This window comes from Polypterus senegalus, chromosome 6 (assembly GCF_016835505.1).
Source record: "Polypterus senegalus isolate Bchr_013 chromosome 6, ASM1683550v1, whole genome shotgun sequence".
NCBI lineage: Eukaryota > Metazoa > Chordata > Cladistia > Polypteriformes > Polypteridae > Polypterus > Polypterus senegalus.
The window spans coordinates 94378963-94403342 of NC_053159.1; the positions used below are offsets into that span (position 1 = coordinate 94378963).

A 24380-nucleotide genomic window follows, 5' to 3' on the forward strand; every position below is an offset into this window, starting at 1 on the left:
TAACTTCTAATAATAGCATTTAGTTATTTTGATTGATGTAGCTTTGATCTATCTAGTAGTCGAGTGGCCACTTTATTTTTATCAGAGGCACACTTTTACACTTAAGTGCACTCCTGTTTAATCCTGTTCCAAATGCTCATCCCCATTTTGAAGATTTAAAATATATCATTATGCTTTGTGAGTTTTGTCCATTAACCATTATGTGCCAAATGTACATGTTAGATGACCAGTATGCTATGTGGACACTGTTGCATAACCTTTACTGTACACATGTACTGTCACATTAGTGTGATATAATCTTGGTTTGTTCAAAAATTTGTTGTGTGCTTGTCAATATACCAATACATAATGTGAGTTCTGCCTGATGACAGTTAGGTCATGTAGGTACATGGCAAATGTAAAATATGCCACATATGAAGTTATGTATCTTAATACGTTTTTGCAATAAATGGGAGATAAATCTTCAATTTGAGTACAAAAAATGTTCAGTGCAGTGGTTAGTGTTTCTACCTCATAGCTCTAGGACACTGTATTTGAAATTAGGCTGAGACACAGCCTGTAGGGATGGAGTGCGGCTGGGATTTGCTCAGGGACGCTGCAATTGAACAATCAAGTTTGAAAACTGCCCTAAAGAGTCAATCCCAGACACGACTGGGGACCTCTACTTATGAGTTCTTTTTTTGTTATTCAGTAACTTCCTCTTTTATGTCTTTTCTTTAATGTTATGATGGATTAATTTAAAGTTTATTTCATATTCTTTCTGTTTCTTTAGATGCTTTGTAATAGGAGTATCCATATTTAAAATGTATTCTGTGTTAAAACCAGTTGCAAAAATATTTAACTTCTCATCGCAATGCTATTTTGCTTTTCTGCGGCCGCCACCCCTTTGGGCTTAGTTTCTGTACTGTTGTTGCTTGTCATGTTGCAATGTAGGGCAACTGGAGGTTGAAACATGTGTTGTCACTATATTGAGGGTTTAAAGGTCAGGGTTTTACGAGATTGTGGATAGAAACTGAAAACATGGGTGCTTGTGTTAGTTATTTGGTCTTGTTGGTTTCAGAAACTTCACCAATGATATTTTGATTACAACTTTGTTTAGTGATTTGGCAGTAATGAAACATAGGACTGACTCATGGTTTAGACCTTAGCTGGTTCTGTGACTTGTGTTTCAACTCCCGTTCTCTATTAAAAAAATATATTTGACTTCAAATGTAGAAGGCATTAAATAGTTTTTGGTTTTCATATATGATTTCATAGCCATTGCTTTGTTACTCCTAGTCTGACAAATTTTATTGCCTGAATTTATAAAACCAATTTAAACTAAGCACAAATGAACCAGGGATGTGTAACATTGTAAAACAAATCAAAATTACAAACTGACTTTGACAGTATAACTCTATTTTGAAAAGCTATGGTTTCATTTGAAATATCTTTGCTAAGCTACAAGTTAAAATATTTTTTTACATTTGAATCCAACCTGGCTGATTCATACACTCTGGTCAGTTATTTAAACCTGCAAACACAGCCACCAAACTGTACTTTCTGTCTATAGGCTAAAGCACATTTTAATGTGATTATTTAATTTCACTATTCATACCAAAAAAACAGGTCAAAGGTCAAAGATAAAAAAATTTCATCAACTGCATTTCTTTGAAGGGAAAGTCCTATACGGCACAGTGGCTCAGAGGTAGCGCTGCTGCCTCGCAGTTAGGAGACCTGGGTTCGTTTCCGGGTCCTCCCTGCGTGGAGTTTGCATGTTCTCCCGTGTCTGCGTGGGTTTCCTCTGGGCGCTCCGGTTTCCTCCCACAATCCAAAGACATACAGGTTAGGTGGATTGGCGATTCTAAATTGGCCCTAGTGTGTGCTTGGTGTGTGGGTGTGTTTGTGTGTGTCCTGCGGTGGGTTGGCACCCTGCCCAGGGTTGGTTCCTGCCTTGTGCCTGTGTTGGCTGGGATTGGCTCCAGCAGACCCCCGTGACCCTGTGTTCGGATTCAGCGGATTAGAAAATGGATGGATGTTAAGTCCCATACTGTCGTCATGTCCATTCGTTACAGTAACGGACCTACACACTGCAGCAACAGCTTCTTGGATTAAAAAAAAGCACTAGATAATAAAAGCTCCAGATATATCCAAAAAGTTTATAGATTTTTATGTAGTACAACATTCTCAGCCCTTAGCCATTCTTAGCATGTCCGTTTTGCAAAACAACTTTAATGACTCTCTGTTAATGAATCATTTCCATTTTTGTCCACAGATGTAAATTGTTGGAGGGTCACCACAAACCAAGGTTATCTTTATATCCTGGAGATAAAGCGCATGTTGATAGGCGCACCAGGAATCATGAGAGTTCGGGTTCTTGGCTCTACTGGCTTTGCATTAACTTCTGGCTGGAACTCAAAATGCTGGATCAGCTGATAAAAGAAAAAATGTAGATCAGGAAAATCAGAATATTGAGTTGGTCATATTGCCTGCACAAGTAAAGTTGCTGAAACAATTCCATGTCACTTGACTGATAAGCACTAAAAAAGTACCTCAGGACCAGTTTTAAATATTAATTAAATGCTGGGCCAAAAGGGACACATTATGAAGAGGAACTATATTTGATCATGCTCAAGGGCAACCTTATTATTTGGAGACCTTATACAGGAAAAGGTGATCTTAGGCCAAAAGATACTCCAACACTGACAGTTAAGACAATGTTGTTCATTTAGTAGGAGGCACTTGCTCTGACCCACACTGGCTCTCTGGTAGTATAGGATTTAGGCCATTTTCAGCATTTCTTTAAGACAGTGGTTAACTGACCAACTTGTCTGAAAGTCATTTTGGATAAAGGAGTGTTGGAACCATAGGATGGGGAGGTTCTTTCTTTAGATTAGACGGCCAGCACAGACTCCACTACAGAAAACCCAGGAGTGATTAGGCGGCCAGTTGACTGAGGTCCTAGGACTGTGACTTTTTTAAATTTCACTTTTACATTTTAATCTCCACCGTTGTCAACAGGCCATAGTTCAAGTAATTAATGGACAGAAATCAGTTTCTAACTTGTTCTTTGCGTGCTTTAACAAATTTGCATTTGTATGTGTACTAGTTCTGTATTTAGTTATCAGTATAACCTATACTTCTATTTTATCTGAGAATTATTCCTAGCCTGCACTAAGTGAAGAGCACTATACAAAATAAAAAATATTTTCAGTATCAACGACAAATGTTCCACATCTTTAACTGACCCAAGCAGCAACTGAGATGGTGAACATCCCTCATTTATGAGTATATTTCTGCACTGCTAGATTGCATGAACTATATAAAACTGCCTGGGTTTCAAGAAAGAGTTAACAGCGGAATTGGACAATCTTCAGGTACTGAAATGAATTAAAATTAGGACAACTTTATTACCCTTGCAAGTGCCAAGTACATTTCCAGCTCTGCCACTCTTCTGCCCACACAGGCCCGCACACCAACTCCAAAAGGTACTGAGCTGAAGGGGTGATGTTTGAATTTCTCTGGACCCCTCAGCCATCGCTCTGGAAGAAATTCACTGGCCTTTGGAAAGTTGTCTTCATCCCAAGATGCAGCATAATGGCACAGATGAAACTGCGTCTGCAACCAGAAAAAGTACATTTAATACATTGTTATAAATGGACTTTTTAATTATATTGGTTCTTCCTATGTTATTAAAGTGTATACTGTTAAGTAAGGCTATTTTATTTTTATTAATTTCTTTCATTATTTTGCTAATATCAGCATGCTGCCATTATGTTTGTTGGCTCTCAGTGGGCACTAGTCCATTTTATGCTGTACATACAGGGCTTGAGTTATAATTGAGGTCTGTTGCTATATAAGTTGGAACTTGTGCTGAAAATGTTCACTCATAAAAAATGTCAATTAATGACAGTGAAACAATATTACAGTACTTACAGTATACTACAAAAAACAAATAACTTTATTAAAATGAACCATGGAGAGGTAAAGTATGTTGACCTTATACTTATAAATTCTACAGTTTCTGATAAGGAAACAGTACCTCATTAGAATTAGAAAAGGCACAATGATGGATTAAAAATTATCAGTAAGTAATGATTGATCCCTCAGCAGAGAAATGCTGTCTTTACTAAGGGTATGCTCAGAGTGTCAGCACCCATCTCAGCAACTATACTCCCTGAAGTGACATAGCAGAGATGCATACCTGGTGCCTGGCAAATTATATGCAGTTGTTTCTACAGCTCAGTTAAACAGCCAGCTGCTGATTAAGCTGTTTATCTGTGTCAGAACTTACTGTGAGACTGCTCATGGTCCCAGTTACTTTCAGTGGTACAGTATGTGTGTACAAAAGTGGAAAATGATTGAAAAGTCTGTATTGTGTAATACTATTCCTCACCATTATTGACAACTGTTACATACTGTATCCATCTGCATCAAAGCTTGTTTTCATTGTAAGTAAGAAAAAAAATTACTATGGGAAAATTAAATGAAATTCTAGGACAGGGGTGTTGAACTCCAGGCCCGCAAGCCAGATCTGGCTGGTGGACCTATTTAATGTGATCAGAGTCATCCATATTCAAAACATATTACATACAGCACATGATGACAGGTTGGGTTTCTAAAAAAAAAGTCTGAATATTGTTTCACATATCGATCATATCTGTATATAATTTAGCTGGATTACATTTACACCAGCTATTAAAAGGCATCTCCAGTTTCTGATTGCATTTATTAGCACAGCATATCAAGCACATCACTGCTACTAAACTGTTAGAATGGAAACTGTTAATGACCCAACAGGAAAAAATGTGAAAATAAGGCAACACACCACATTACAATAAAGAACATTATTGATTTAACATGATGACAAGAAGATAGCCAGATATACAGAAAGCTGCCACACTGCTCACTTTTTAAAGCTACACAGATGTTAAGGCTGGTGACTCTTCCATAGTACAGACAGGTCTATACTGTCTGTGATTTTGAAAAAAAGAGTTCAGGCTTTCAGACTCTTTTCATAGAAAGTGCAAAATGGAAACATAAAAAAGCATCAAAAAATGGCAAAAGAAAACAAAAAAAGAGAAAGACAATGATGAATTGAATTGAACGTTTTTCATCTGTAAGCATCTGGTGAGCAATGTGTCAAATTCACATACAGAAACAAAATCAGCATCTGTTACTTGTAGTGAGGACATAAAAACGCACAAGACAGCCTATTACTGTTATCAAATGCACCTAGCGAACGGTTGCACAGAGCACTTACAGTAAAACAGTCAAAAAATGCTTAACTTCCACCATAGCTCACAACCATTTACTAAGTTTAGCAGTTCCACTGACTGACCACTCTGCTCTGGAAATATATGTTCTGATAAGTAATCGACAGTCTTGTGCATTAGAAAAAAAGGGTTTGTACTGTGTTTATTATTTCTGAGCGTATCATATAGTATAACATTGGTAAGAAACAAGTACTATCCATCCATTATCCAACCCGCTATATCCTAACACAGGGTCATGGGGGTCTGCTGGAGCCAATCGCAGCCAGCATAGGGCACAAGGCAGGAAACAAACCCCGGGCAGGGCGCCGGCCCACCGCAAACAAGTACTATGTAAGTGAAATTCATATTTATAATGACACCTCAAGAATTTGGAATGACTAATTAGTACAATGTAAAATAAAACTGCAGTACAATTAATTGTTAAAAATGTATTTAACAAAATAAAGGCATGTATATTAATGTTTACGCATTGTTTCAGCTGTCAGTATTATGAATTATTGTTGTATTTTAATAACACAATGATGCTGACTTAAACCAGGAAATGTCTGTAAAAGTAAAGTACTGTATATAATCTATATATATAATTCACTAAGGCAAGACAACCATGTAAAGCATGCCGGAAGGGGCGTGGATTCACTAAGCCGCCGACAAGTGAGATGCCCATGGCGCACGCAGGAAGGAGCCACGCTCACCAACTCTAAGACCATTGGATACGACGACAACTCGCAGAACCACGCCCACCAAGTTGGACGCGACGACACAGGAAAAAAGCCGTCATTTATGTTCGTCTGTCGTAGAGTCCACATGCAGCTCTGAGCCACGTTGACTGTTCATAGAGACATGTTTCTTGCGGAAGTAAATCGCTATATGCAGCGTGTAAAACAGTTTGCGAGGGGTATCCCATGGGATCCTTAAAACAATCCTTTAAAACTGAGGTTAAAACACAATGAAGGAAGCAGTCTTTAAAAACCAATAAGCCCTGTGCCTCTGTTTCATTACCATCTCACCTGCTTCACCAATGCAGGCCCTGCAACAGTCGAGACGCTCTCTCAGCAGCTGGGGCCTCATGTATAACACCGTGCGTAGAACTCGCACTATAACATGGCGTAAGCACAAAAGCCGAAATGTGCTTACGCACAGAAAAATCCAGATGCAGGAATCTGTGTGTACTCCAACTTCCACGTTCTTCCGCTACATAAATCCCGATCAGCGTGAAAACTAGCGCTCGTTACACGCATTATGTAACGCCCCAAATCCTCCCAGAATTACGCCTAATTGAATATGCAAATCAATATAAATCGCCCTTAAGCGCAGCTTTCTGTGAAAAGACAATGGGAAAAGCACGGGGGGAAACATAAGAATTTCAGCGAATACCAAGTGGAGGCAAATGAAAAACATACTATTTGTTCAAATAAACCGTGGTATAATCAACAAAAGGAAGTTGATCGAGTGATATAGCGTGTTGGAGAAACATGAAAGCTCACATCCACAAAATCGCACAGTGCCGGAAATAAAAAGAAGTCACATATCAAAGTCGCGTGGAAAGCCGAGTTGTAAGCCCACTGTCTGAGTGTCATATGAAAGCTTATTAGGGTACAGAGAAAAAAGCCACACGGTAGGGAAAAAGCACGAAAAGTCCACTTCAATCTCGACATTTCCACTTTAATCACGTAGTTTATTTTGTCATTAAAGTAGAACATCATAAAATTCATCTTAAAATCGTTTAATTAACCAGTTTCTAAAATCACATCGTAATTAAAGTAGCACGTTAAATGCTTTGTTTTGTATTTGATTTTCTATGTGCTCTATATGTGTGAATCACTACTTGTTTCTTAAACCGGCTCTCTTCCTCCAACTGGACACAGAATCCATTACATTCGTGATATTACAGCTCTCTGAATAACTAAAATACTGAGATGTATACGTGATGTCATTTTCATGATGATAGGAGTTAAAGCACGTTATTAAACATGTTTCACTTCGATGAAATAATTTATTGCAGCAGTACTCAGGGGTGGCTCTGAGCTTGTGGTGGCACTGGGCATAGGAAGAATCGGTGGCTGGCTCCTTCGCCCGCAAATGTCAGTAAAGTATCTTATGCACGGTGGATGGCCACGTATGTTGCAGACACTAGCCGCCTCGTGCTCATGACACAAGCATTTAACTTTTGCCGAAATTTGTCGCTGCGTTTTTAGCTGTGTTGTAATTTTATCTTTCTGTTTTATATTCAATATATATTGGCGTAGCCGTCACTGCAGTCAGTGCTTTTCTTTCCCCAAGTAACCGATCGCCATACAATCAGCTCTGTAATAGACGTTAAGCCATCTGTAAGCTTAGCGCCGATTCTTCTAAACGTTTAAAGAACATTGAAATATCTTCGTAGTACATTTTAATTATTCTATCCTTAAAGACACTCCCAGTGAAGAATATAGATTATTTAAATGAAGTTAAAGTTTTATCTGTATAATTTAACAAACATATTTTGCTTCATTTCACCTTAAAAATGATATCGTCATCATATGTAAATACGCGCTTTATAAAGTGGCTCAGGTTGTGCGATATTATAACTATAGTGCAAGTTTACAGTGGGGTGATTGTACTTATAAGTACAAACAGTTCTACAAGGAGCACTTGATTGGCTGCATTTAAAGTTCTTGGGATTAAACTGTTTTGAACCGCGAGGTCCGTACAGGAAAGGCTTTGAAACGTTTTGCCGTGGCAGAGACAGCGTGTGCTTAATGCCGTATACCGATAATTCTCTTTCCGATCAGCTGCTGCTGTGATTCACACTCAGATACAGTGATATAAATACTCCGAGTGGTGCAGTGAGAGAAATATGGAAAAACATGATCCGCTGTGGCAACTCCCAACAGGAGGAGCTGAAAGAAGAAGAAGAAGTGAGAGTAACAACGCTAAAGCAGTTATGGCATTTGGAATACTATGGCTGTTCCCTGGACCATTATATTGTTACGAGTTAATTACAATCAGATGCATTACACTAATAAACAATATGCGGTTAGTTTCTGTGTATTTATAAAGCCGCGTCATGAAAATAATGAGTAATCACACAAGAACAGTAGCACTGCTTTGACGCTGGGTGCCGCCAGTTTGCAAAACCGAGCAGAGAACTTGCGTACGACAAGACATGAGGTACCGTGGAAAAGTGCGTGGCTTTACGCCAAGTGTAGGTTTTATACATCGCGATTTGAACGTGGAAAAGTTCTTACCCAACATTTCTGTGCGTACACACCGTTTATACATGAGGCCCCTGATCTTCTCTGTGCCTGACCGGTTCACACAGGCGCCACACGACGCGGCAGGACTATCTAAGAAGAGGCATGTTTGTCACGGATGTAAATCACTGTATGCGGCGTGTAAAACAGTTTGTCGCGGATGTGAATCATTGTATGCAGCTTGTAAAACAGTTTCCGAAGGGTTTCCCATGGTCTTAGACTCGGTGGCCGGGTCTCTGTCAGTTGCTCTTGCGACCGGGCTCATGACCAGGGGCCTCATGTATAAGGGCGTGCGTAGAATCCGCACTATAACATGGCGTAAGCACAAAAGCCAAAATGTGCTTACGCACAGAAAAATACAGACGCAGGAATCTGAGCGTACGCCAACTTCCACGTTCTTCCACTACATAAATCCCGATCAGTGTGAAAATTAATGCTTGTGCACGCGCTTTATGTAACGCCCCAAATCCTCCCAGAATTACGCCTCTTTGAATATGCAAATCAATATAAATCGCCCTTAAGCGCAGCCTTCTGTGAAAAGACAATGGGAAAAGCACAGGGGAAAATATAAGAATTTCAGCGACTACCAAGTGGAGGCAAAGGAAAAACATACTATTTGTTTAATTAAACCGTGGTATAATCAACAAAAGGAAGTTGATTGAGTGACATAGCGTGTTGGAGAAACTTGAAAGCTCACGTTCACAAAATCGCACAGTGCCGGAAATAAAAAAAGAAGTCACATATCAAAGTCGCCGTGAAAAGGCGAGTTGTAGGCCACTGTCTGAGTGTCATATGAAAGCTTATTAGGGTAGGCCTACAGAGAAAAAAAGGCACACAGTGGGGAAAAAGCACGAAATGTCAACTTCAATCTCGACATTTCCACTTTAATCACGTAGTTTATTTTGTCAATAAAATAGAACATCATAAACTTCATCTTAAAATCGTTTAATTAACCAGTTTCTCAAATCACATCGTAATTAAAGTATAGCACGTTAAATGCTTTGTTTTGTATGTGATCTTCTATGTGTTCTGTGTGTGTGAATCACTATGTGCTTCTTAAACCGGCTCTCTTTCTCTGACAGGACACAGAATCCATTACATTAATGATATTACAGCTCTCTGAATAACTAAAATACTGAGATGTATACGTGATATTATTTTCATGATGATAGTTAAAGTATGTTATTAAACATGGGTTTCAACTCCTAACGGGAGCAGCTGAAAGAAGAAGAAGGTGCAGTGAGAGTAACAACGCTAAAGCAGTTATGGTATTTGGAATACTATGGCTATTCCCTGGACCATTATATTGTTACAAGTTAATTACAATCAGATGCATTACACTAATAAACAATATGCGGTTAGTTTCAGTGTATTTATAAAGCCGTGTCAGGAAAATAAAGAGTAACCACACAGGAACAGTAGCATTGCTTTGACGCTGGGTGCCGCCAGTCTACAAAACCGAGCAGAGAACTTGCGTACGACAAGGTATGAGGTACCGTGGAAAAGTGCGTGGCTTTACACCAAGTGTAGGTTTTATACATCGCGATTTGAACGTGGAAAAGTTCTTACGCAACATTTCTGTGCGTACGCACCGTTTATACATGAGGCCCCAGGCAGTGTGTATGCTTCGAGTGCGAGGGTGGACGCAACAGGACCATCTAAGAAAAATCATGTCGTGGCTGTGAATCGCTGTATGCAGTGTGTAAAACGGTTTGTTTGCCGCAGATGTAAGTCACTGTATGCGGCGTGTAGAGCAGTTTGCGAGGTGTATTCCATGGTCTTACCGTTGGTGGGCGAGTCTCTGTTAGTTGCTCTTGCAAGCGGGCACATGACCAGGCAGTGTGTGTCCTTCGAGAGCGTGGGAGGACGCGACAGCACCATCTAAGAAGATTCATATTTGTCACGGATGTAAATTGATGTATGCAGCATGTAAAACTCTGTATTGTATGTTGCCCTCTCCAGAGTTACATCTTTTCATTCACCTACAGTCATATACACAATGAAGCAACCAGTCTTTAAAAACCGAGTTTTGATTCTGACGCTTACAACCGCGTGCACCATAGCAAACTGTTTTACACGCTACATACAGCAATTCGCATCCGCGACAAACATGCGTCTTCTTAGATGCTCCTGCACTTTGTACACACCGCCCTCCCACCTCGCTACTACCATGGTCGTGTGTCTTGGTTGATTATATATAGAAAGGCAGCCAAAACCGCACAGAGCAATGAAAAGTCTACGTGAGTCACAGGTGCATCTGGACTGTGCAAAGATGACAACGACTCGAGTGACGAGTTGGAGGTGGGCACATGAGCAGGCAGTGCATACTGGACGAGAAATCAGCAGACTAGCATGACGGAGGGAGCGGAGTGGACGTCCTTCTCCTCTCCTTCTGTTCCACCCTCCGCGCCTGAGCGCCACATGGACGATTGTGTGTTGGTTCGTTCCGTGCATTGTTACAATGTTGCTTTTCTTGCTGATTTATTACATTACTGATTTTTCAAATGTTAATTTTCACCCTGTGCTTAAAAATCATTGAAAAAACGGCCTGATTATGCGGCGTATTGTACGCCGCGGGGTTGACTAGTACAAAATAATGTAGAATCTATGCATTATCTTAAAGTTCTGATCAACCTTGTTTAGCTTTTTTCTAACATTACATTACAAAAGTAATGAGAAGTCAAGCAAAATGACATCTTTTATTGGCTAACTAAAAATATTACAATATGCAAGCTTTCGAGGCAACTCAGGCCCCTTCTTTAGGCAAGATGTAAAAAACTCTAACACTAAACAGTGCCCGAGCAGAGGAAAACCATATACAGTGGTGTGAAAAACTATTTGCCCCCTTCCTGATTTCTTATTCTTTTGCATGTTTGTCACACAAAATGTTTCTGATCATCAAACACATTTTACCGTTAGTCAAATATAACACAAGTAAACACAAAATGCAGTTTTTAAATGATGGTTTTTATTATTTAGGGAGAAAAAAAATCCAAACCTACATGGCCCTGTGTGAAAAAGTAATTGCCCCTTGTTAAAAATAACCTAACTGTGGTGTATCCCACCAGAGTTCAATTTCATAGCCACCCCAGGCCTGATTACTGCCACACCTGTTTCAATCAAGAAATCACTTAAATAGGAGCTGCCTGACACAGAGAAGTAGACCAAAAGCACCTCAAAAGCTAGACATCATGCCAAGATCCAAAGAAATTCAGGAACAAATGAGAACAGAAGTAATTGAGATCTATCAGTCTGGTAAAGGTTATAAAGCCATTTCTAAAGCTTTGGGACTTCAGCGAACCACAGTGAGAGCCATTATCCACAAATGGCAAAAACATGGAACAGTGGTGAACCTTCCCAGGAGTGGCGGCCGACCAAAATTACCCCAAGAGAGCAGAGACGACTCATCCGAGAGGTCACAAAAGACCCCAGGACAACGTCTAAAGAACTGCAGGCCTCACTTGCCTCAATTAAGGTCAGTGTTCACGACTCCACCATAAGAAAGAGACTGGGCAAAAACGGCCTACATGGCAGATTTCCAAGGCGCAAACCACTGTTAAGCAAAAGAACATTAGGGGTTGTCTCAATTTTGCTAAGAAACATCTCAATGATTGCCAAGACTTTTGGGAAAATACCTTGTGGACTGATGAGACAAAAGTTGAACTTTTTGGAAGGCAAATGTCCCGTTACATCTGGCGTAAAAGGAACACAGCATTTCAGAAAAAGAACATCATACCAACAGTAAAATATGGTGGTGGTAGTGTGATGGTCTGGGGTTGTTTGCTGCTTCAGGACCTGGAAGGCTTGCTGTGATAGATGGAACCATGAATTCTACTGTCTACCAAAAAATCCTGAAGGAGAATGTCCGGCCATCTGTTCGTCAATTCAAGCTGAAGCGATCTTGGGTGCTGCAACAGGACAATGACCCAAGACACACCAGCAAATCCACCTCTGAATGGCTGAAGAAAAACAAAATGAAGACTTTGGAGTGGCCTAGTCAAAGTCCTGACCTGAATCCAATTGAGATGCTATGGCATGACCTTAAAAAGGCGGTTCATGCTAGAAAACCCTCAAATAAAGCTGAATTACAACAATTCTGCAAAGATGAGTGGGCCAAAATTCCTCCAGAGTGCTGTAAAAGACTCATTGCAAGTTATCGCAAACACTTGATTGCAGTTATTGCTGCTAAGGGTGGCTCAGCCAGTTATTAGGTTCAGGGGGCAATTACTTTTTCACACAGGGCCATGTAGGTTTGGATTTTTTTTCTCCCTAAATAATAAAAACCATCATTTAAAAACTGCATTTTGTGTTTACTTTTGTTATATTTGACTAATGGTAAAATGTGTTTGATGATCAGAAACATTTTGTGTGACAAACATGCAAAAGAATAAGAAATCAGGAAGGGGGCAAATAGTTTTTCACACCACTGTACATAAAAGCTATGTGTTCAACTTGCTAACAATGTGGGCTGACTGACCACCAGCCAACCCAGAAGGTGTAATTTTGCTAGCAACAAGAGGACCGACATGATGTGTTGGTATCTTGAAGAGAAACTGCAGTAATGTCTGCAATCAGAGGGTTTGATAAAAACCGAAATGAACTCCTAAAACAATGAAACAAAGTGCACTAAAGATTCTTCTATGTGACTGGAGAAAGAAACAAAGCATTCATTATACCAGAACTATAAATACACCCGCTATGATTCTGAGAACTATTACTTTGTAAGTTAGTAGTTAGGACAAAGCCAGCTAATGTATTGTAGTATTGGTGTAACTTTAAGTGAAAGCTGATAGTCTTTATGAAGGAGAACCTGGGTTAAACATCTTCCAAAATCCAGAAACAAAGTGCAGAGCAGCAATTCATCCACATGTGGACACAGGAATTATGTGTAGGGGAAACTAAGCAAGCACAGAGGCTACAGTATCTGTGAGTAGATGAAGCCACTTGCAGTGAATACAAGCTTTATAACCAGCTAAAGAATGTATCTATCTTAATCACATGAGATCATGTGAAAGTAAGTCTATAGCCACAATGAAACACAACAGAGAAACAGCAAGTGTTTAATGTGGACTTATGCTGATCTGTGATCCTTATTCATAAATTGTACAGATATTTTTATATTTCTGTTGTTCAGGGTGGAAGTGAAACAGAGATACCTCATTCAGCCTACATTTAACCTGGCATCCCTTAGGGGACATCTTGTTGATTATTTTAGTAACGGCATCGCTGAAGGCAAAACTGATAGTTAATGAACTGAGTGATCATACACTCCTTCCTACAAAGGAGTCAATATCACAAAGACATGATATGCAGTTAGGTCCTAAGTATTTGGACACAGTTTTCATAATTTTGGCTCTATACATGACCACAATGGATTTGAAATGAAATAATTACACGATTGAGGCTTTCACCATTAATTCAAACGGTTTAAATTAAATATTGTGTGAGCCATTTAGGAATTACAGCCATTTTTATACATAATCCCCCCAATTTTCAGGGGCTCAGAAGTATTTGGATAGTTGATGGACAAGCTGCTCAATAGCCAGGTGTGAGCAGGACCCCTCATTATTTCATTAACTATTAAACGGGTAGAAAGTTTGGAGTCACTTCCAAGTTTGGAATTTCAATTTGGAAGTGGTCATTGATAGTTCTCAATATTCGGACCAAAGAGCTGTCCATGCAAGTAAAAAAAAAAGTCATTATTAGGAAGGGAAAACAAAAAAAAAAAACACCAGAGAGAGCAAAAATGCCAGGTTAAAGAGAAGGAACACACTGGTAAGCTCAGCAACATCAGAAGGCCTGGACAACCATGGAAGACAACTGGTGTTAGATGATCGCTGAATTCTATCCTTGGTGAAGAAAAACCAATTCATGACATTTAGCCAAACCAAGAACACTCTCTGGGAGGTAGGACTATCATTTCCAAAGTCTACAATCAAGAGAAGACTTCATGAAAGTAAATACAGAGGGTTTACCACAATGTGCAAACCATTGTTAATCCTCAAACATAGGAAGGATAGATTATAGCTTATCAGAAAATATAAAGAAAAAAATAGTTCAGTTTTGGAACAGTTTTCTTTGGAGAAATGAAATTAAGATCAATGTGTGCCAGAATGATTGATAGAGAAGAATATGGAGAAGAGAAGGAATGACTCATGATCTGATGAATACCACATCATCTGTAAAAGGTGGTGGAGGCATAGGTATGTGACTGCCAATGTAAGTGGGTCACTGATGTTTACTGATGATATATGACTGCTGATAAAAGTTGCAGGATGATTTCTGAAGTGTACAGTGCTATACTGTCTACTCAGATTCAGACAAATGCTGCAAAACTGATAAGACGATGTTTCACAGCACAGATGGACAATGGGCCAAAACATACTGTGACAGCAAACCAAGTGCTTTTCAAGACAAACAAGTGGATTATTCTTTAATGACCAAGTTAATCAACTAACCTTAACCCAATTAGACATACATTTCACTTGCTGAATACAAAAGTGAATTCAGAAAAAACAACAAACAAACAGCACCTGAAGACAACTTCAGTAAAGGCCTGGGAAAGCATCAGTAGGGTGGGAACCCAGTACTTGGAGAAGGCCTTGGGTTCCAGCATTCAAGCAGTCATTAGGGTTAGGGATTTTCAACCAAGTATTGAAAATGATTGTTATATTCAGGATTATGTAAGTTTGTCTAAATACTTTTGAACCCCTGAAAATGGGGGAACTATTTATAAAATGTCTTTTCAAATGGCTCATACAATGTTTTTGTTAAATGCCTTAAATGAAAACTGCAAGTCTACACTTCAATCACATCTTGATTGCTTCATTTCAAATCTATTGTGTTGGTGCACACAGCCAAAATTATGAAAAGTGTATCACTTCCAAATACATATGAAACTAACTGTATTTTCTTTTAAACAATCCTTTTGTTAACAGCACAAATATTTAGAAAAGTATTGTTTTCTTTTCTGTTTTATAAAACATAAACGTCTAGTGGATGGACTAAACCTTTTCAGAATAAGCAAACAGAGACTATGAACAAACAGCTTATGTTGGATGGCACCGTGGCTCAATGGTTAGCACTGCTACCTTCTAAATTCAGGGACCAGAGTTTTAATATCAGCTTAGTAGCTGCTTGTGTCGAGTTTGCACTTCCTTTGCAATTTTAATAGCACAGTTGAAGGTGTAAATTGAAAAGTCAAGGACTTGTAAATCGAGCCCATTACTGACAGATTGTGTTGATCATAATGAAGGAACTACACATTCCTGTTATCAGTGCGAAGCATGTGTGGAAGACGAATGTTCTCTTCGTTCCCTTGTACTAATTCATGTCTGAGAAGTAAGCTTTACAAAACCATGTAATAGCATGCTTTGTTTTAGCAAACAGAAAAATGTTTGTGCAAAGGACTCAAGGTCTGAGCATTCCACACATGAGTCTGCCTTATCACGTTTTCCCTTAGCTTACATCTGAACGCCATAACAAAAGGAGCCAAGAAATCAAGTTGCACAAGGGGCGTTGAAGGGGCTAAAGGTTTGTGTATAATAAACGTGTTGACTGTTACATTTTATAATGATATTAAATTACGCATTCTAGGGGTATAAAACTGGACCCCACCCAACAGACGGGGTTCAGAAGAGCCCTGACGCTGTCATGTATATTTGATTGTCTGCTTTTCTGAAACTCTTCTCACCGTGACTTTGAAAATAAAGCTGCTTTATAACCGCACCTGCTGTCGGGTCTGAGATTTCGTCCACAGTTTTGGCGCCAGCGTGGGGCAGGAGGCGGCAGACGGCTCCTCGTGCAGGATCGTCCAGATGACCGTGGTGGAGCCGATTCCGGCCGGATCGGGTCCAGCTTCGATAAATGTAGGATTGGCCTGCCTTGGGCGTTTCTTGCGTGGGGAGTCCCTGACCTCCTCTTAGCCGATACGAGGCACGACTTGACGGGCATTTCCATGCAGGTGGATGGAGTCACGGTGAGTAGATCGGGGGATTCCTGTTAGTTTGACTGGTGTGCTGGAAGTAATATGAATATAGAAGGAAAAGGAATAAAAAGCATATGCAAAATAAAGAATAAGAAAGCATACTGTATGGAAAATACATAGGAGTGTTCTAAGGGCTCACGGAAAGTGACTTGGGACCCTACGGAAAACGGCACAGTGTGAATGTTAGCTAGTCACCCCTGTGGAAAGGATTAGAAAAGGGGCGAGTGGCACGCTCCTATAATAATTTGAGGAACGGGGGTGAAAGGGCGTATTTAGAGAATGTGTGTCTAAATAAACGGGAGGTCGAGTTTTTCATCTGCTGTCTGGTCATACTCTTGTTTCAACGGGTTGCTAAGGTGACGGAGACAATACCCTGGCAGATTGACGCATACAAACCGTCTGATGAAGGGATCGGGTAAAACCTCCATATCCTGGACTCCACGGGCGTATTGATGTAGGATTCTGCTGATGCAAATAACGGACACGAAGTCACCTGAAGCTGTAATCCGGGAATAGGAGCGGACGGCGGGTGGAACGGGGTTTATCGAGGGCTGAGTCACTTTCTGCTGAGATCCTGCCACTCACTATGGGAAAAACAATCAGTAGCCAGTCAAACAGTCCCCCAAGAGTCCTAAAAACCTAACGTTAGAAGGATTATTTTCGGGGGATCGCCAGGCTCCTAGTGCGCTGTCGGGATCGAAGGCGGGTTCCCTAGAAAGCTCATTGAAAAGAGACAGGATTAAAAAAGCATGTAGGAGGTGGAATAAGGACAGTGGAGGTGGATGGCCAGTGGAAGGAACTGGAGATATGAATTAGAAAAATACTGTGCAGAAATACACAGGGTTGTTGTAATGGAGGTCCTTATCGGATGGATATTTATGACAGATGGGAATTGGTTATTAAAGACCGTACGTTGGAAGCGGCACAAAAACGGAATGAGCTTTTAGTTGCTGAACTTAAGAATAGAAAGGAAAAGAAGAGCTGCTTATAGCTTTACAGAAAGTGTAGGCTGATACGGGACCCCAGTCTGAAGGAAGGAGGAGAAGGAGTGATAAAAAAAAAAACTTTTATATCCAGTGCTCTCTTCCGCAACACTTTACCCACAACCCGTACCACTGCCACATTCACTCATTGCCCCAACGGCTCCTGTGGTTACCGATGCCCCAGTTACTGATGATTTCTTTGATGAACAATATCAAAGCGACCCCTTCTCACTTACACATCCTGATGATGAGACTGACGGCCACTTGTTAGGGGCTATGGGAGGCTTTTCTAACTTACACAAAAAGCCCTCCATTTCACAACGTGCTAGAACCAAAACCCTCAGAGATAAGACCCCTGAAAACCTTACCCCGTTTAAGTCCCCTAAACCTTTAGCACCCACATTTTCATGCCCTTTAATTGAGGTTCCTAACCCCGACACGATCCCACACTCCCCAGGAAAGCTAACCCCACTACTGTAATGATACACGTAACTGAGATATTCAAGAGCTGAAAGACGTAGTGTCCGAATTGCCTGATCGTAAGGTAATCGGTGGGTTGAAGTTTGTGGAACAGGTGCAGCAACTAGACAACATATATAACCCAGTGCGCCGAGTGGACCCAAGTGCTACGCAGAAAGATGGGCACCATTTGAGCTACTGTCAATTATGGGCAGCATAATGGAGTACAGTGGCATTGGAATGAGGCATTGCCTCGTGGACAAAATAATGAGGGTCCTTTCCTTGCCAAATGGGAATCTGTGAAAACTGCAATAGCTGCAAAATATAAAAAGGGCACCGACTGATACCTTTTCAGCTGCCAAACAAAAGAAAGATGAGACAGTAGATGAATGGGCACACCGCATTCAGGATTTGATGACAAACCATTCTGGCTTAGAAGCCCAGATGACCGTGTCAAGGCAGCAGTTCCTCCTTTTCTGTCAGGACTCAGAAGTGATATTCAAAATAAAGTACGACGTCCTGTATTTGGATGGGAAAGTGCCACTTTTGATGAAGTTAAAAAAAAAGACACGCGAGCATGCTGAACGACAGACTAAACAAAAAGAGTCAGACACTCAGACCAAGTTAATCGCGGCACAAATGAATTATTATGCAGGTGGAGCTCAGGCAGGGGGAGAGGACGTGAAAGACGTGGATTTTTCCGAGAACAGGGGCGAAGCCGGGGGAGAGGTAGTGGATTTTTACTTCCTAATCCGAATTCTTCGTCTGCTCAGCCGCCTCTCCCCTCAGATCAAGCACCTACACATCTTGCCTGTTACGATGGGACACTTCTGCAGCAATTGCCCACATCAGCTTCCTCCCCCGCCTTCCTTACCTGAACCTGAGGATATTCCTTTCACAGGGACCCCAGCCACTCTTTTCAGTTGCCTTTGCTCACTTGCCATGGGACACAGATCCTTTATTGACTTTGCTGAATGGCACTGAAACTGCTTTCTAATCTGCCTCGAACGATACACTGACTGTTCTTAGTGCTTCTGGACAACCACATTTTTGCTGGTGTCTAAACCTCTTCGGGTTCAGCTTCATTTCAGTGGTTCCACTTTGATGCACCGTTCTTTGTTAAATCAGCTCTGCCCTGTTAATCTGTTCAGGAAGGGATGATGACTACGCTCTCCCTCTCTATTTCTCTAACCAAACGAGGGTTTCACTATTCTATTCCTAAATTCCTGTGCCAAACCTCCCCCCACACTAAGCCCTCTTTTGCAGCCTGGACCCTGAACATCTCCTCACACACCATTCTCCTTAAAGCCCTACACTCTTATATTCTTTTCCCCACTTGCAAGTCCCCAACACCCTCCACTGCACTGCCCAGTACTTCCCTGCTGAAGTGGACACACCTTGGTTAGAATCTTTTCTCTCTTCAGGTAATAGCCCAGAGACCCTCCATATCCCTTGCATTTTTTTCTCATGCACACACAGCTGCTGCTGTCAGTGCACTTCACATATTCCCAAAGCGTTTTCTATTTCGGAGGTTCGGTTCCCCATGTTTTTCTTTAGCCAATTATAGCACCGTTCACTGAGTTGAAATTGGGGATTGGGTGGAACAATGTTTCAATAGGACGGACTGGCTACATGTTGCTTCGGGTATCTTTGATACCTCAGATCATTTGATAACTAAAGTTTGTGCTTCAACATGATTTTTTAGTACATCGTGCATTGTGCTTTTTCATTGCAAACCGCCTCTCCCTCTTGGCTTTCCTCACTTCCCGATGCACTTTGGTCCCAGGGGAAAATGATTATGGAAGGATAGCACACTGTGAGCCACTGGTGATTTACCCAAAAATCCTCCTTCTGCCCGCATCGCTCCCAGTATCCTCTGTCTCCAGCAGCAGAGGCTGGCATCTCCGCCGTACATTCCGATCTCGTGAAATGTGGAGCAGTCATTCAAGTTAAATACTCTCCAGTCAACTCCCCCGTTTTACCTGTTTAAAAGGCTGACGGTTCATGGCGTTTTTGTTTAAGATCTTCGACACGTAAATTCTGCAGTTTTCCCTAGGGCACCTATTGTTACTAATCCTTCCACTATTCTTTCTACGATACCCTCGTCCGCCTGTTATTTCTCTGTTATTGACTTTGCTAATGCTTATTTTGTATTCCTTTGCACCCGACTCTCATTTCTGGTTTGCCTTTACTTTCCAAAACCCGCCGTTGGACATGGACCGTTATGCCTCAGGGATATATTGTAGCCCTTGTGTATTGGATAAGCTCTTGCTCAAAATTTAAAAGGCTTTTGGCGGAAAAGACAGTGTATTGATACAGTATGTGGAATGTTGTGTAGTACTACGAAGCAGATTGTGCACGGATACTCAGCAATTGTTATTATTTAGCAGAAAATGGCCACAAAGTTTCTAAAACAAAACTGCAGTTAATTCAAACAACTGTGAAATATTCAGGTCATGACATTTCTTGTGAAAAGAGCTCTCTCTCTCTCTAGCGACCGTATAAACACCATTCAAAATCTTCCTAGACCAAGACATGTTACAAAGCAACAGGTTGTGTCTGTATTAGGCATTATAGGATACTGCCGGCAATGGATTTTAAACTTCAATGAAAGAGCACAGCTTTTGCAAACTTTAGCGGTCACCCCTGATCTCCCCCTTTCTGGTCAGGTGGCATGGAAAGATCAAGCTGGGAAGGCTCTATGTAACTTAAAAAAAAAATGCCCTACTGTTTGCATGCGTTGGGACTGTTGACTATCTCGTCCATTCACTCTGTTTGTGGACGAAAAGGGGATATATGAATGCATTTTTTACACAACTCCATGGAGAAAAAACAAAGGCTTAGCCTATTTTTTGAAAAAATTGGATCCAGTGGCTGTGGGACATCCAACCTGTCTCAGAGCTGTAGCAGCCACAACAGAGGCCGTGCTAGCCAGTACAGATATAGTGCTCATGAGCCCCCTAGTGGTAAAAGTGCCTCACGCCGTACACTCCATTTTAGTACAGGCTAAAACCTCACATCTCATTACTGCTAGGGAAATACACTACCAAAATATACTCTGTACATTGTCAAACGTTACCATAGAAAGGTGCTCCACCTTAAATCCAGCTACATTGCTTCCAACTGAAAATCAAGGGGACACAACTGTCATGATAAAATAACTAAGGTTATAAAACCTAGACCAGACCTACAGGAAACACCCTTAGGAACAGGAGAGATATTTTTGTGGATGGATGTTCTTTATGATTGGAAAATGGAACACCTTCAACCAGCTATGCAGTGGTCAAAGGTGACCACCTGCTGGAAGCAAACCGAATTTCTTCAAGTTTAAGCACGCAGGCAGCTGAGTTGATAGCTCTCACCCGAGCTTGTCAGTTGTCAGAGGGAAAAATTGTAACTATCTATACTGATTCTAGATATGCTTTTGGAGTCTGCCATGATCATGGGGCATTATGGAAACTCAGGGATTCAAGACCAGTACTGGCAAGCCCATTCAACATAAAAAACTAAAAGAATCCCTCTTAGAGGCCATAACGAAACCATCAAAGCTAGCGATCATTAAATGTCAAGCTCACATAGGAAAACAGGATCCTGTCAGTAAAGGAAACAAATTAGCTGATCATTTTGCTAAACGGGCTGCGTATAATAACACACCAATCTTTTATTCCAACAGAGAAATGACCAGGACACTGATAATCAAATTATTTCTTTACAGAATGCAGCCACGGACACAGAGAAGAGAAAATGGTCCAAAGAAGGGTCCCTCTCTGATGGAGTCTGGACCCATAAGCAAACTAACAAACCTTTCCTCCCAAAAGCTTCTTTCCCAGGTATGGAAAAAATCGCCCATGGCCTAGACCATGCTGGAAAAGACGCCATGGTTCAAGATGTTGAAAAATATTGGGAAGCTGTAGGTTTCTCTACATATGCAGAGCAGTTCTGCAGGTGCTGTGCATTATGTCAAAAGTTTAATGTAGGAAAGGGCACCCAGGTAAGTCCCGCCATTACACCTAACCTAATGGGTCCATTCGAACACCTTCAAATGGACTTCATTGAATTAACACCATCAAAGGGGTACCGATACTGTTAAGTAATTGTTGATGTGTTCTCCCGATGGGTGGAAGCTTTCCCTTCCAAACATGCAGATGCCAAACCTGTGGCAAAAGCTTTGATAAAGGAAATCATTCCTAGATGGGGAATACCACAGAAATTACAAACTGATAATGGCACCCACTAAATTCCATTATAAATGAATTAACCACCTGGCTCCAGATAAATGTGCATCATTATTGCAAATACCACCCCCAGAGTGGAGGTATTGTGGAACGATGCAATGGTACCTTGCAATCTAAATTGGCTAAAATCTGTGAGCAAACAAATTTAACTTGGCCTGATGCTCTGCCTCTGGCCTTGATGGGATTAAGGGGAAGAACACATTGGCAGTTAGGGCTGTCGCCATTCGAAATTCTGACCGGATGGACCATGCCAGTCGGCATGGTCATAGGTAATGTTACACTGCATACTGTGGACAATGATCTTCTTTCCAGTCTTACAGGTCTCCGAGCTTCTCTGAAGGAAGTCCACGAGCAGGTGAATCAGGCCTGGAGAACTAGTCCTCCATCAAAGGACTCCCGATTCCATTAGGAACCTGGATTCTGGCTAGAGATACTCGAAGGAAACATTGGCATCACCCTCGTGGAGAGGACCGTTCCAAGTTCTGCTGTAGACACCACATGCTGTTAAAGTTGAGGGACTGCCTGCTTGGATTCACATCTCACATTGCAAAAGATGGCACCCTTGATTGTGGTCCTACTATGTCTTTCCATCCCCTTGTCGACTGCTCTGGTCACCTTGACTTTTCCTTTCGGAATCACCACATCAGTTCAGGTGGATTTCTGTTCTATTATTGACTGTGGGACTGATCGACAAATCCAGTGGAACTGGTCTGACAAATGTGTGTGTAACTGTTACAAACTCTGGATTCGAAGTAACTGTGACATGTGGGACTGGGTTTTGGCTAATACTGGAACTGATGACTGGGGTTTATTAACCCTATAAGGCCCAGAAGTATGGTCTGAAATATCGTTTTCTATTATAAAAGGACATGCCCCTCATGAATGTGCGAATACCATTGTAACCCTTTGATCATTACTCTGAAGAACCCTTCTTTACATGATTCAGGAACCTGTATTTTAGGGGCATATGTATCTGGAATAGATCCTCTAGGGAGATTTCAAATTAAGGTTGAGAACCCTGTTACTAACACCTCCCATTTCCCCACACACACACCTCTCTCTCTACCCCTGGTCCAAACCCGCCCCCTGTCAAGGTCATGAATATTTCCACCTCTTCTTCCACTTTTTCTATTGTAATTGGGTATGGGGATCAGAACCGTTGGCTGCAATGGGTATGATATTGGCTAGACAAGTGAATCAATCTGATTGCTATGCATGTGCTATAGCTAGGCCACATTTGGCCACTGTCCCTTTTCCTCTTTCTAACATATCTGATCCTACTGGCCTTCCTTGCCTACTTGCCCTTTTTATCTCTTCCTCTATTCCAATCGACTCTAATTACATTACACTTTCCCTTCTTTTCCCCTACTCTTCCCATGACTCCCCCGATGTTCCAGCCTGATGAAGGTATTTATACCTGTTTTTTTAGAAACCTTACTTCCTCTCGTGGCACAAATGTTGGTAATATCCCATCCTCTTTTGTTTCCAAACTTTTCCGATTAATTCTTCCTCTTTAGCTTCCAAATTATCAATTTTTCTGATTACTCAGAATACTGATATTTGGTGGATGTGCCATAGGTCTAAATTGCTTGACATCCTTCCACCTGACTGGACTGGCACTTCTGCTTTAATACAATTTGTTATGCCTTTCCGACTTTTCCCTTTAACTGCCTTCCATGTGTCGACCATGTTTGGCCGACATCGTCAACCCCATTCTGTGGACCCTTCCCAGTTTTCCCTACATGGCCCTGGGGTGTATTTTGATTCCATTCGAGTCCCTCGTGGAGTCCCTGATAAGTTCAAGGCAAGGGACCAAGTTGCTGCCGAATTTGAGTCTATTTTTCCTCAGGTTACTATAAACAAAAATGTAGATTGGATTAATTACCTCTATTATAATCAACAAAGATTCTTAAATTTTACTAAAGAAGCTGTTGAAGGTATCCATGAGCAACTTGATAAAACATCCCTCATGACCTGGCAAAATCGATTGGCTTTAGATATGCTCTTGGCTGAGAAAGGAGGCGTTTGTGCTATGTTTGGTGATGCATGCTGTACCTATATCCCTAATAATACAGCTCCTGATGGATCAATCACCCGTGCTTTAGCTGATTTGACATGAACTAGCTACTAATTCTGGCATTTCTAATCCTTGGGACAAATGGTTTATGTCCACTTTTGGGTCCTGGGGCCAATGCCCACTCCACTCCATCCTCCTCTCCTACCCTTTC

The 24380-nt window shown here is 41.1% G+C and overlaps 1 protein-coding gene across 1 annotated transcript in view; it reads right to left on the reverse strand.

The window, feature by feature from the left end:
• Positions 1 to 2126: 2126 nt before the first annotated feature.
• Positions 2127 to 24380, reverse strand: part of si:ch211-113j14.1 (sterol 26-hydroxylase, mitochondrial) — a 54055-nt gene continuing 31801 nt past the window's right edge. Inside the window, exons 8-9 of the mRNA XM_039756544.1 lie at positions 3394 to 3597; positions 2127 to 2411 (exon numbers count right to left, since the gene is read on the reverse strand). Coding sequence (XP_039612478.1) covers positions 2295 to 2411; positions 3394 to 3597 — 321 coding nt within the window. The 3' untranslated portion in view covers positions 2127 to 2294. The remainder of the gene's footprint in view (positions 2412 to 3393; positions 3598 to 24380) is intronic.